Source organism: Pundamilia nyererei, unplaced genomic scaffold (genome assembly GCF_000239375.1).
Source record: "Pundamilia nyererei isolate P.nyererei 1_Seehausen unplaced genomic scaffold, PunNye1.0 scaffold00020, whole genome shotgun sequence".
Taxonomy (NCBI): Eukaryota; Metazoa; Chordata; class Actinopteri; order Cichliformes; family Cichlidae; genus Pundamilia; species Pundamilia nyererei.
The window spans coordinates 2408740-2423052 of NW_005187421.1; the positions used below are offsets into that span (position 1 = coordinate 2408740).

At 40.9% G+C, this 14313-nt stretch overlaps 1 protein-coding gene across 3 annotated transcripts in view; it reads left to right on the forward strand.

Moving 5' to 3' along the window:
* rapgef2b (Rap guanine nucleotide exchange factor 2b) overlaps window positions 1-14313 on the forward strand; it is a 54709-nt gene that overhangs the window by 10526 nt on the left and 29870 nt on the right. For 2 of the 3 annotated variants that reach the window (XM_013909167.1, XM_013909168.1), the window contains exon 1: window positions 12643-13323. In XM_013909167.1, coding sequence (XP_013764621.1) covers window positions 13264-13323 — 60 coding nt within the window. In that variant the 5' untranslated portion in view covers window positions 12643-13263. Of the gene's footprint in view, window positions 1-5641; window positions 5660-12642; window positions 13324-14313 lie in introns of those variants that run through there. The other variant, XM_013909166.1, reaches the window with a different exon arrangement.

The following is a 14313-nucleotide window of genomic DNA, read 5'->3' on the forward strand; positions in this document are numbered from 1 at the left end:
CTGAATCTGGGCGGATGCTAAGCTGACATAGCAAGCTAATCTCCAGAATTTAGAATGCCAGACACCGCTCAGATTTTCCTCTCTCCTTCCCCGAGGCGCTTTTAAGAGGTGAGAAATGCACAGAGGAAAAACTTGGGATTGAAGACAGGATATCGCTCCAGCAGGCAAGGTTTTTTTTTCTTTTTTCTTTTTCTTCATTCAGCTTAGTCACTGCTATGAAGGCAAATATGGAACCAAGTACGAAAACCTCAGAAGGTAAACTGCTTCTAGGAGAAGAATGAAAACTAATCTGTTGATTGCTGAGCTGATTCTGCTTATACTTGATAAGTTAACTGACTTATTTTTCCGTAGGTTTGTTCATAAATTGTAAAACTGAAGGTAGCCTAATGTGGCTTTAAACTACCTGTTTGTCTCACCACCAGTTCATAAACTAAGTTGTAAAACAGCCAAATCGATTAGTCCTTTACATTTGAACATTGGTTATTAGCCATTTTCACAGTATTTGACTTTGTAAACTCTTATCTTTAAAGCTTTAATGATTTGTCAAACAAGAAATTACCTTAATTGGAATGTTTTGATAACTCATGAGTCGCGTATTCTGTTCTTATGCAATGGTTCCAAACATTGTTAGTCATAGCTTTTCCAGTGTGAAGACGATGATTACGAGCTGCCCATCAGTCTACGCCTTCACAATTCACAAGAATCGCTCCTTGTCTTAAGGTATTGGTCAGATTTTAGTGAAACAAGATTAATACATATCTATATGAATGTTTGAGCCTCTCTGACTTCTCAGTGGATTTTAATTCTCATTAGTTTATGCAATACAACCAACCAATAACAACAAAAATGATCACTTTCTTTCTGTTTTTCACACATTACAATTATATGTGAACAGTGATGGATCGTGGGCCAGATGAGCTGCTATGTCGTTGATGTGCTGCATTTGTGGGTTGTTTTTTTTTTTTGTTTGTTTTTTTGGAAGTACTTGAAAATGTCATCTTGAGAGTTGAGGAATTTTTAGTATTTGATAAAATAGTTTTGGTTCATTGGCAAAAAATTATCAGAAGGAACAAATTTAGAGGTCCGTTCACATTGCCCGTTCACTCTCCTCACATCATTTATGTTTTGTAAACTTCATCATTAATCTCTATTTTCGTATTTCAATGTGCATGATGAGATGTTCTGTGCCAATCCCAGCCACTGTCCTTGGTGCTGCATTAGATCCTGAAATAGCTAATACTTTCCCAGTAGGATAAGTATCCTTCGTTATTAGTGACAGATTGGCTCGTTCCCAGTCTTTACACTGACAAACGAAGGTGTGTTCCCGCTGAAAGCGTCAAATCATCTCGTCTATGAAAAATCAGGCATTCTGGCCCATGTTTGTACATTTTTCCCAATGTTGGACAGTGTTCGACAGAATGAAGTGGATTTCATAGTCCTGTTCAAGTCCAGAGGGAAAGGATAACTATGGCAGGAGCAGCCAGTCCTAACATTCAGTTTCTATGAAATCTGGAGAATTTTTTTTAATTATCAACCCATTAAATCTTTGCTTAAGTTTTTTTTATTTTTTCTATGATCAAGGAAACACCACATATGCTGCAAAGTGTTAACTGATTCCTGTATTTATGTTACATGAGCCCCTGCATCCTCTTGCTTCAGCCATTTACCTGGTACATTGATTAAATCTGTGAGCGTTTAGTGCTCAGGCCTCAGAATGATGAGTAGGATCTGGCCACAGGTCACACAGCGTCTGCAGACAGAATCTGTGTGAGCTTCTCTGACCCCTCTACAACAACCTGGACATTCCACTGTAAGTTGCTCTTCAGAGTGCCGGCTTCATAGCTAAAATATAAAAGTAATGCTAACCCTGTAGTGGAACTCCCAGTGGGAGAGCTGACACTTCCATGCAGACCCCACTCTCCCCCACAGTCTGAAGTAGAGCTATCATCTGTATGAAGAGAAGATTATTGTGATTTTCTGAGTTCAAAGAAAGTACAAATTCTTGATCAAGTAGATTTAGATAGTTTCAGAACACTTTAAATTAATGGCTTCATTTGGACCTGTTTGGACCCCATTTATCATTTGGATGACTTATTTGGGATTGACATTCCGTGGAAGATATGCAACTGCTCCTTTAAATGATCTCATTAACTGGTTTGTTTGCTACACTTTATGCAATTCCATACAGCGTGCCTTGGAATTAAATGGAAATACAAAGATGTACAGCATGCATTTAAAATAAAAAACAGAATTGTTTAATTTACTGTTGGGGAAGTGAACTTGTATGTCTTGTTTCAGAGAGCACAGATGACTAGAGCTGCTGTTTTAGTCTGTGCAAAGAATAAGTGTTAGACTAAAAGGGGTCAGTTTAAAATGAATCACTTAAATAGATGAATCATCAGAATAAGTGCCATCTTTTTCTCTCATCTGCATATATTTGCGACGCATAAGCTGTTAAATGCTAGACATATTAATTGGGAAATATGTGCATTTAGGACTGGTCATATCTATAAGTTGATGTAAAGCAGCCCATATGATATTAATCTTGTGTTTTTGTGGCCAGATTTCACACATAATTGGCTTGGCTCTGGCACAGGAAGATCTTAATTTGAAATCTGCCTGCACAGCTTTATTTGGCTCTATTATTTTTACAACCTGGAAAATTGTTTCTACTAATAATTGATGGTGTAGGTGGAAAATACGCCACACTATTACAGAGCTTGTACAGTTGTACTTGTTTTAATCTTAACAAGACAACAGTTTAAAAAAATGGCAACGTGAAAGCGAAATGTTTGCTTGGTTGAACTGCCAGCATCATGCACAGTTTTGTTTGTTATCGTCCGCTGATGCCATAAAAGACGGCAGTCAGCAACAGACAATGAACGATGGAAGTCGTGATTAGTCGAGGCACTGTGTATTCTGCAGGTATAAATATCTGTTATGAACATATTTCTTGTGTAGTCTGAGTCTGACATGAGAAGTTGTCGACGATATTTTTATGAGCACTACACCAAACACCTTTGGAGTTCTAAAACCACATTTCAAACTTGCATTGCTTCAATGCAGACGCCGTGTGTCGGCTGGCGTTAGTAATTCATCTTCCTGCAGGTAGAGAAACGGACTGCCCTTTGCAGTATTTCTATGGTGAAAGATGGCAGTTTGGGCTTCCTTTCTAAGTACTGTTCTGATTTACTGTCAGACTTAGTGACCACACTTTTTTCTTCTGCAGGGTACCTTTAAAAGCTTTTGATTAAAGGTATGATGTAAGGCTACATATCAAAATGGAGTCATGCTCTCATTCCTGTAGTTTGGTACGGGAAATTTAAAGTTATATGCAGTCGGTGTTCTCATCTGAAAAGCTCCTCTGAAAATTCAAGTTTCCATCATTAGACACTCTGCAGACAGTTCTGTTATTTAAATCGGTGGAGGCAGATATATAAAAACACATTTCTGCTTCTAGAGATGAATCGGGCCAGTGAAAGAGGGCCGTGTTTAGGATTCAACACATGCCTCCTGCGTGCTCAGAGCAGTGAGTTGACACTTGTGTGCCTTGTTCAGAATGAAAACACACACACACACACATATATACACGCACACACTTGATCTTTATATATTCTCTGTAGCAAATGCTCATAATCTCCATTTCTCAGTCGCTCTCCATTTTGCACTTAATCTCACACGCTCCATCTCTTCCGCTAATATCAACAGCCACTTTTGCTGTCGACCTGACGCACACACATACCGACATGCACACACAGATTGTGTCTCTGATCTCTCACTCAGGCACTTGCTAGAGGTCTTTGTGCAGATTCTGTCACTCACTCTGAAATGAAATGTCAATGTGGCTCCTGTTAAGGCTTTGTGTTTACCACGCTGCCGATTTTATCCATTACAGATTTTAAACATATTACCATCTGTCCCCCCCCCCTTCCAATAAAACTCCTCAGACCCCCTGTAGACACCCCAAACTCTCTGTGTGGATGAATAATATTCCTTCCTCTGGGTTTACTTGGTGTCCAGCAGGACATCCAAGGCCCCAAACAGATGTTCTATAATTACACAAGCAGCAGGAGGCAGGCAATCAATACTCCTTTTACTCCTTTTCTCCACCAAGGAGCCCTGGTGGTTAGCAAGGCCGCCCTATAATCAGAAGGTCGCAGGTTTAATCCCAAACAGCCAATGTGTCCATCAGCAATCATGTGCTCTGTTGGAGTGTCCTTGACAGTGACATTGCTCACTCATCCACTGACCGCTTTAAGATGTACAGTGAGGCCCAGGAATATTTAAGCAGTGACGCAGTTTTCACATTTTCCGCACCACAGCAGACGTGAAGTAAGAAATTCGAGTTGCAGTTGAAGGGCAGACGACTCTCAGCTTTAATTTAAGGTGTTGAACAAAAATATTGCATTACACACTGAAGAAGTTTGTGTGAGGATGTTATCAGTTTCTCCGAGATGTATTGATCTTCAGAAGCACTTCAGAAAATGATATATGGGCGATTCTACAGATGGCCCATATGTCATCGGTGCACTTTGTGGATGGCAGGTTTAAAAAAGAAACAACAATAAAAGCTTTTTTGATGTGACTTAATATTTTTTTTTTCTTTCAGGTCTTCTTCATAGGTCATAATATTGTATTTTGGTGACTTTGGTGTACAGACTCGTGCCTCTACAATATTTAAGAGGCTGGACCAAGCTAGCAGTTAGCTTAGCTTAGCCTGGCATAGTTTAGCGTAAACACTGGCATCAAGAGAAACTGCTAGCACTGTTCAAATGTAATAAGTCCTCCTACCACCACTCCTAAAGCTCATCCATTATTGCATCACATCTTGTTTAATCCTTACAATAACCCAAGTGTGTGGACAACAATGTGTAGCTTTATTGCACCAGGTTGCCCTTATCCTCGTTTCCGGTCTTTATACTAAAGCTGTTCTAATCCAGGTAATCAGCTGGAGCTTGATATTTATTGAACAAACATGAGTGTGTTGTCAACCTCTCCTAACTCTGTGCGAGAGAGTGAATGCCTGTATTGGTTTTCGAAAAATGTGGTCCTATTCCTGCCTGTGCTAAGCTTGCTTCACAGATAAGCTGCTGTACTGAGTGCTGCATGGTTAGCAAATGCAATTTTTAAAGAAAACCCAGTGAGTCTTATTGTCTGCTTAGAGATCCAAATTAGCCTGCAGTGGTAAGGAAAAAAACCCAGCAGTTGGAAGTGATCTGTTCAGTAGTCTACAGGCATGCCGAGGTGAGAATAATGATGCAAGTGAATGTGTGTTCTTTATAACAGTCCTTGTCTAAGAGTACAGAGAAAAGTTATATTTTCACCTTGAAGATGAATTGGGCTGTCGAGTCCTGGAACAATGAAAGATTTTGCCATGTAGGTCGATATCATCTTTGTTTTCAGAGGAGATACACTTTGGCTGAAGTTATCTGCCTTAACATGGGAACTCTTGTCATAATAGAATTTAATCATATAGAAAAACTGTCAAGTAACAGAACAATAGAAACTTGAAAATGGTTGATTTATAGATAGCCGTGGAGCTTTTACCAACTTTTTTTCTCACTCGACTAGCAAGTGACATGTTTGATAACTTTGATCTTTTCTCCTTTTTCCACGGCGCTCTCCTTAACCCGGCTTCCAGGAATGCAATAAACCCCAGGTACCGTATCTGTTAACAGTGTTATGTCTTGTTTCCTAGTGTGGGTGTGTTTCTTCTTCTGTCTGTGTGTTCTAGATGTCTGTGTTTGTGCTTCTCCTGGTGGTTTTATCTGCGTCTCTTCCCTCATATCTGTAGGTAGTAGTAGACTTCCTTAATAAATACATCGACTTCCTGGCATGAAGGCTGATAAAGGGTGAAGTCTGTACCACACACACTCCAATTGAATTATCACAACATCAGCATGATCAAATTTTGGATTACTATTCCTGCTGTGTGGGTGTGGTTCTGGTTGGTCTTGCCATTGCTGCTGGATTGCTCGATCATGATGGCTTTGAAAAGTGTAAACCAGCCATTTCGAGACCTATCTAACCTCTAAAAGAGCAGTTTATGCAGCGCAAAGTGTACAAACATAGCATTACCAATAGGTGAGGAAGGGTATATACCATATCTCAGTATTTCATCACAGAGTCCTGCAGTGTTTAAGCAGAGATGGATTATGACAAAGAGGTTGAAAAGATCAGGGCTCAAAGTGTTGAGCAGTCAGACTTGCTGATAAATGCAGAGAGAACAAAACCTGCCACTTTCGGCCGCAGAAAAGCCGAGCTCCTATTTTTAGAGCTGTCCTTTGTGACAACCTGCTCCGCTTCAGCTGTGCAGGGACACAAAAGCCCTGGTGTCGAAATAGGCATTGTATAGGCACTACACCAAGGAGTAGAGAAACAGTTTCCTACACTTATCTCCTTCCTGACTTAATTATGTTCTTTATCAATTATTGATTCATTCATCATTTGGGCCATAAAATATACAGATCAGTCATAATATTGAAGATGTATGTTGTCAGATTTTAAAAAATATAGACAGATAATGTTATGAGTTATATAATAAACTTGGTACACTAGCAAATAATTGTTTTAACCTGAAACAAATAATAAATCCTCGTTTCCAGTTTATTCTCTGAGCAGCTGATTATTCAGCACACCGCTTCAGCCCCAAAGGTTCTGCTTATTTTAAAGTAATTAAAATCTCAACAGTCTCTTGATTATGGTCATTGCTGAAGGAAATGATCATCCCTTTTATTTTCTGTAGTGTTATACATGTATATATGTAATGTAATAAATATGCATTTTCATTTACAGCTGCAGCTTAAGTTTCCTTTGTTTCTTTGAAATGAAACACCCACGCCTCTTTTCCCAGCATGGACTACAGAGACACAATCAGTGTTTATAGTTATTAATAGCCAAATATCAAACATTATGCTTTGATGGAAATAGAGCAGATATTTTGGGAGAGTTCAGACCTAATAATACAGCTGAAACGCTGCCTCGTGCAAGCGAACAAAATCAGGTACTCATTTACAGGCTGCGCCTCATTTCTCAACCAGTGTGCTAGAACACGCTTACTGACATTTGATGTGCTTTTCATGTCAGTTTTGACATTCAAAGACCTTTTTTGAAAGTTGAGTATTTTCAAAAGGCTTGACAGATGACATTTATTTCAATGGTAATGAGCCTGCACGGCGATGATAACATGGTACTCTGGGCGTCTTTTTAATGGTGTTTATCACTTAAATTTGATCAAAATCTCTCCAAACAATTAGAAACAAATGTTAGATTTGTTTACTGTAGTGACCGGGTAAATAAGGGGTAAAATGACAACTTATCTCACCAACTCATTTCTCAAAGTTCCCTAAAGCTGTCAAAAAGCTGAGAAAGTGGGAATGTGATGATTGTGTTTTAGTGTTATTTTTCTTGGCTCTGTTTGAAATGACAGACCTGCATACAGACATGAAACCAGCCTTTTATTGAAACTCCTCATGTTGAAATGTCAGTGGTACTGAATTGATACTGATATGAGCCATGATCCGTCAATAAAATTGAAGAATAGAACTTGCATAAGGTAATATCTTCTTATGTAAATTTGTAAAAGGCAATGAAGTGTTGAAATCTAAAAGGTAATTCAGAAGGTGCATTAAATTCCATACGGACAATTAATCCATTTGTATCTGACTCTGCACACTTTCCAGCAATTTAAAGTATGAAGCCGGTTTTAAATCCTGACATAATGACCATGTGTCTCATTAAGGTTCTATTAACTAGTCATTGTGCACTCTTCCCTCTAACTCATCAACAGATTGAAATTGTTAGGATAGTTTTCACAGTGAAGGTAGTTGTACAAATGTGATTTGTATCATCTGCTACGGTTTGCAGGTCTACTGAAGATCTCACGGTAAATTCTCAGCCCAATTAACGTCAGTGTCAGCCAGATTGTTTGTCCATCATATTGGTATAGACTGAAATATCTTAACTGCTCTTGGATGGATTGTTTTGGAAAAATGTGCAAACATTGATGGTCTCCATAGAAGGAATATTGATAGTCTTTTCTTATGACTAAATACTTCCAAAGCTAATCGAATTCCTGTCAGCTTCATCTTTGTTTGGCCAGTGCCAGTCACCGCATTTTGCAGGGATGTTTGATAAGATAGTGGGAGTTTAACAGCCCTGCGCCAACACCTTGGTCTTGGTCATGTTCCTTCTACTCATTTCTAAACAGTGTTTGTGGTGTGGCAGAATTCATTGTCCCTGGAGAAACAAGTTTGACGTCATTGCCATCAGGGTGTGAGCTTGGTCTGCAAAGGCTTTATGATGTTATAGACTGTCAAGTTAATATCCACATGAATGCCAGTCCATCCATCTGATCCATCCTATCCAAGTGAACACTGATTGATTTGAATATTTTTGCTAATTGGTACATAAAGACCCTATGAATATCTTGAATTTAGCTGATCCTAATAGCGTTGTATGCTGCATTTGGGATTTTACTGATAATGAGTTGATGGTGTCCATCAGTTGTTAATTGTATAGTTTTAGCTTTTCAGGTGCATTTGAACTTTTGTGGTTAAAGATTTCCTTTTCTTTCCACTGATTAAGAATGAGTCGACACATGAAGTTGTAACTGTGACACTAAAACCACATAATTCGGCTCGCTCCGACAGCATTCAGTGCTAACGACTTCCAGTTCATTCGCTTCTACAGTCAGTCGTTAACTTGATCCGGAAACCTCTAGTCACTGATCAACCTGTCACTCATTTGGAAACTATCTCACTTTGTTGCTTATTCTCTGAAAACATGTCTTTTGATTCACTTTTCCTATTTATGCACCTTGTAGGTGCACGGGCACAACAGATGTTATGCCCCCGTGAACCTACAAGTGTAATCTTTCAGATGTGCCTGGTTGCCTGAGTTTCTGTCAAATTATTTTCAGAGCAGCGTGGAGGTGATAACAGCTTGAAAAATGAAATGATCCCTCGGGCTGTAGCAAGTATGAAAATGGAGTCTCTTTATTAGATCATCTTTTGCGTTCTAACAAAGTTATTTAGAGCCAGCGTAATGGGACTGGCATCAAGGATTAATGCGCTGTGTTCTCTCTACACGTGGGGTTACAAATTCACCGAACAAGGTTAGAGACAGATCAATAAATCAAAGTATGTTGAGTTTGATCCTCTAATGGCCACTGTGTGTCTTCCACAAAGTGCTGATGTATAAGGTGTCTGTGGCTGATTGATCCTATGGAGGTTTTTTTAGTCATCTTATGAGCATAACAGCAAGTTGTTGTTTTTTTTTGTTTAGTTTTTTTAGTTCAAATAAATCAATTAAGACAAAAAGACAAGTATACATTAACAGGTGTAGTACTTAAGTAAGATGTCTGTTTCAGATTTTTCTAGAGCATCAAGGGTGTCCTAAAGACAATGCATCATACACACAGTAATCTGTTAAAAAGAATAACTCCTGTCATATTTATTGTTCTGATTTTTTTTTTCTGATAAAAAAAAAAATGTTTGTGTGCATTAAAGGAGGTTAGTGGTCTGTGGTGACAACCTTCAATTCACTGTGTGCCAGTAAATCAGGTTAATAAAGTTTTTGTTTTTTTTTTAACTTCTTGGGTGGGCAACTCCTCCACAACTAGGATTTACTGTGGGATCAGCTGAGTGGACAGAAATGTCTGTGAAATCCTCCATTGCTCAGTCATCTGCAATACCAGTGATGTTGTTTTATCCATGTGTCTTCAATCTGCTTTCAACTATCCCAAAAGAAAGATCATGAGGTGATGACATTAAAGTTTGAGTAACTACAGCTCAGTCATGCAGTGCTGGTTGGTTTGATTTTGTGCATGTATGTCTGGGATTTGGCAAAGAAAGGCATTTTTCTCTTGCATAATTTTTTTCTTACATGTTGCTGTAATACTGAACAATTTGATCCTGCTTTGCTGGTGCCAAGAAAATGCTTGATTTATGAGTGCCTTATGCTGCTATCGCCATTGAAATACTTGGCTGTGCATGTGTGTCATGTCTATGCAGGGGTGTTTGATCCAGCAGTGTAATGAGTTTTTTAGTGCCCTAATGCCACATATCAGCAGGCACAACACAATCACATGGCCTTTCCCTATAAATGCATGGAACAATTGAAGCCTGACTGGGTTCACAGGCGGTTTACAAATGGCAGATGAGGCCCCTCACCCACCTCGTGCATTTAGCACACACTGCAATTGAGATCAAGTTCATTGCTGGTGTTTCAAGTAGCATTTTTCATGTCACTCTGACAATCTCCCAAGATCGATGCTCACCTGCCTCTTTCCCTTTACCTTGAGCTTGTGATTAGTCACTAAAAAAATGATTAATTGGCTTGTTTGTTCCTTTAAATGAGCTTGCTATGAAAGCTTTAAACAAGGGGGGCTGGGCAGGAGGGTCTGATATTCCCCAGACGCAACCACGTTGCCGAGGTGATGTAATGATGCCCTGGTCCTCCCCCCGCCGGCAATTGTTGGAGACATTAATGACTGGGCTGCACAGCCAAGCACCTGAGCTTTTTGGTTGTTTTGATACATTACATCATGGCTCCGGGGCAGGAGAGGTGATGTCATACCGGGTCTCCAGCTTCCCTCCCCCTCTCCGCCTCCCACTCACATCCCCATTGCTTTGACTGGAGCAGCTCCAAAACCAGCGTGTAGTACGCTGCTTTCTAAGCATTGTCTGAAGCGGAGCAGCCAGACTCTTTACTAAAAGGCTACAGCATCAGCTGTCTGCATACATGAAAAAATAATGTGTCAGTGGTTTTATTGGATTAGTTATTGTTTCATTTTCAAATGTTCATCAGTCTTTGTCAGAAATTAAGTTTATATTGCACGGGCTTTACAAATGGTTGTTTGCACCATTTAGATCCATCTTAAGTATGAGGCTCTAAAATCATATTATGATTCCTGCTTATGGATGTGAATAATATAGAGCTGCAGCAAAGCACTGCTTCATTTTTGATTCATTTGTGATGCTATGAAATGCCAAAGATACTGCCTGTCACAGCTTCTGCATGATACCTGCAGGTTATGTTTTGTGTTTTGGCCACAGTCCAGAACCAAAAAATACACATTATATTAAAGTGAAGTTAAAAAAAAGTGCAAAAAAGGTTCACCGTTTTAGTTAATGTGCCTAAAAATAAATTTGTTAGTAATATTTCTCGTTTCATGTTGTGTAACAAAGTGATGCATTGATGCTGAAAGGGAACTGATTCATCCTCCTCCAGCAGTTTTGCAAAATGCTAAAAAACAGACAGTGGTGACAAAATGACTGAGACCTGCAACAATGCAGGAAAATGATAACTGAACAATGACCAAAAGAATAAATGATAATAAATGGTATATCTACTATTCGAGATTCTATGTGATTTTATAGTTTAATCTGCTGTTGAGTATAGATAACGTGTAAACAGACACGACTCTTCTTTTAATGTTTTGTGCTCTGCGTGTTGTTTCTCAGCTTAATTCCTAGTTGTTTTGTGGCGAGTAGCAAGCTGGCCTGTAGTTTGTTGCCTTTGGTTTGCTGTCTAAATCCTCATTGTTCCCTGTGGTGCAGTTTCTGTCATTGTGTAGTCCTCCTCATATCTCAGTCTGTCAGCAGACCTTTTTATATATATATATATATAAAATAGATATATAGATATATAGATATATATAGATATATATAGATAGATAGAGAGCCTTCTATTTATCCAGTATTTAACTAGAGTCTCCACAGGCATGGCCTCCCACCTGAACATACACATATAAGAAGTACTTTTCTTCCTCTCAGAAAGCAAAATGTAATGTTGTGTGTTTGATTGGTGATGCTGCTGCTCGCTGTAGTACAGCTGAGTGAAGTGGAAGAGTCTATTGCCACTTTTCTATTTTATGCACTCTCTCCCCTCCCTGCCTCCATTTCAGCATGTCTTGCTGCCTCCGTCGCCACAGCAACTGAAGGCCCTAGAGGGTGTGTAGCGGGCTGGATGGGTAGATGAGTGGGTGGGTGCAGGGGGCTCGTGCTCACCCAGTTGCTATGGCTATTCCAGCTGAGTGACAGTGTGACATCATTGCTGCCAGTCTGTGTTCCTGCAGTGAGCCCCCTGTGAATGCTTTCACCTCTCCGGAGAAGCAATGCTACTGTTTCCTCTCTTTCCATATTTTACTCTCACACTCAGGAGGAAGTGCTGCCATCTCTCCACTCAGGAAATGGCTTTCCTTTTTCCGTTTCTATGCCAACAAGCTCCAGCCATGGTCTGGTGCTGAAGTGAGGGATAATGGCATTATTCCACTATGCTCTTCTCTACCAACCAATTCTTCATCCCTCTGTTTCCCTCTACCTCTTTTTACCTTTTGGACTTATCGCCTTCCTCCCACTTCTCAGCTGTGTATCACCTTCTATCTCTCCTTGGACATTGCTTTTCATCCATCTTCCTCATTTTTATTTAATCATCCACCCTCTTCTATCTCTCTATCAGAGCTGAGGTGTTGTAAGTCCTCCAGATGAGCACAGCCATAGTGGCTGCTCTGACAGCATCACTCTCAGGCAGGGAGGAGGTCCTTATCCCCCCACCCCCCTTCCTCTTCTTCCTCCACCACCACCACCACCTTCCTCCCCCTCCTCCACCACCACTGACACACATACACACATCCCCCTGCTCCCGTTACAAACAAACCGCTGGGTTTAACGTACAGTACCTCGGCGGAGGCTGCAGGCGTCTCGGTCTTCAAATAATCTAATGGTGCATAAAGGCGTGCGTGTGTGTTTTCGCGTGTGTCGCTTTACTTTCGCGAGAGGGAGGGAGAAGGAGATAGAGAGGGAAGGAAGGCGGAGGGAGCAAACGTGAGTGAAAGTGTTGTCAGCCATTTTTCCCATCTTTTTCCCCTGTTTCTGCGTTCTTATCGCGCGCCGCTGCTCTCCGCTTGGAGATGTGATTGTCAAGTGCGCGGAGAGAAGACGCTGGCTGTTTTTCTTCGCTTGGATAAAAGGATTTCCCCCCTCTGTCCTCCTCCTCCTTTTCGGTGATTTTAAGATATTTCTGTTGGAAGAAGCGGGGTGGCTGGAATAAACGCAGAAGGTGGTGTCGGTTTGGAGTGTCAAATCAGGCCAAGGAACAGCGGATACTCCCAAAACTGACAAGCCGCCGCCTCCTTCCAGGGAGACGGCGCAGCTGAGGGAGGGGAAAGGGCAGGTCGCTTTGGATGAAAATGAGGGTCTATGCTGTAGCATAGAGCAGGTCCGGGATGTTAGATTTTAGCCCGGTGAACATTTTTTCATTATGAAACCATTAGCAGCATCAGACAGCAATGGAGTCCCGAGCCAGCAAGATAAAACCCCGGTAAGTAGCCTATCGACTTGCAGCGTTTTTTTCTCCATCTTTTTTCTGTCTCTCGCCCTCATTTATGACCCGTAGATATGATTACCGGCCGTATAATGGATGTGCATCAGATTTCTATCGAGCCTGCACAAGATGAATGAACGCAGGGCAGACCAAGGACGCATCAGAAACCCGAATCACAAGCTGATTATTGCCCCGTCGAGCCTCCGATGTGTGTCAGTGTGTTGTACTAGAAACGGCCGCCATGTGCTTGCTGTCACTTACGCGCGCAGACACGCGCACAACTGCGTGAATCTTACATTATCGATCTGCCAGGACATTAGAGTAAAATATTCTAAAAATAAAAAATCAGAGCGAGGTCAGTAATGGTTCAGTGCCACGTTGTACCCACGAAGGCCCTTGAACAGTAGCCCTTATTTTCCTGTGGTCAAACACGAACACATCGTTGCAGATGTAGCCTGTGTCTGTGTTTTAATGACCGACACATCTTTCTCATCACGTTTAACGACGCAGTGGACGTGAAGAATAATCGTAAGTCGCTAAAGTGAAATTAGCTTTGCCAGGTATTATTTGCATCGGAGATACAAGCAGTGAATCCTGAATCCCGGGTGTATTTTTTTTCTTCCCTTTTCTGGGAGATGATGTCATGTGTTCAGAGAGCTCCCCTAAATTCAGTTAGTCCACCTTTTAGGCTCCAGGAGCTGTTACAGCCGGGTCGCATTACAGAGACTGATGCACGATGAGTTATTTTAAAGCATAAAATGGTTAATTCAGCCCGAGAACACACAGAAAGGATGTTGGGTGTTTCTAATTGCGCCCCCCCGTCTCTCTCCCTCCCTCCCTTATTACCTCGGTAAAGTTGCTTCTAGTTTGAACCACCGGTTTCTTGCTGGTGGCGCTGTCCGTGGTGCTGGAAGCAGCCGGTAGCTCCAGCAGACACTGGAGGCCTGAGCAGATAGATCGACTGTCAGCACCGCTGGCATCACTCAC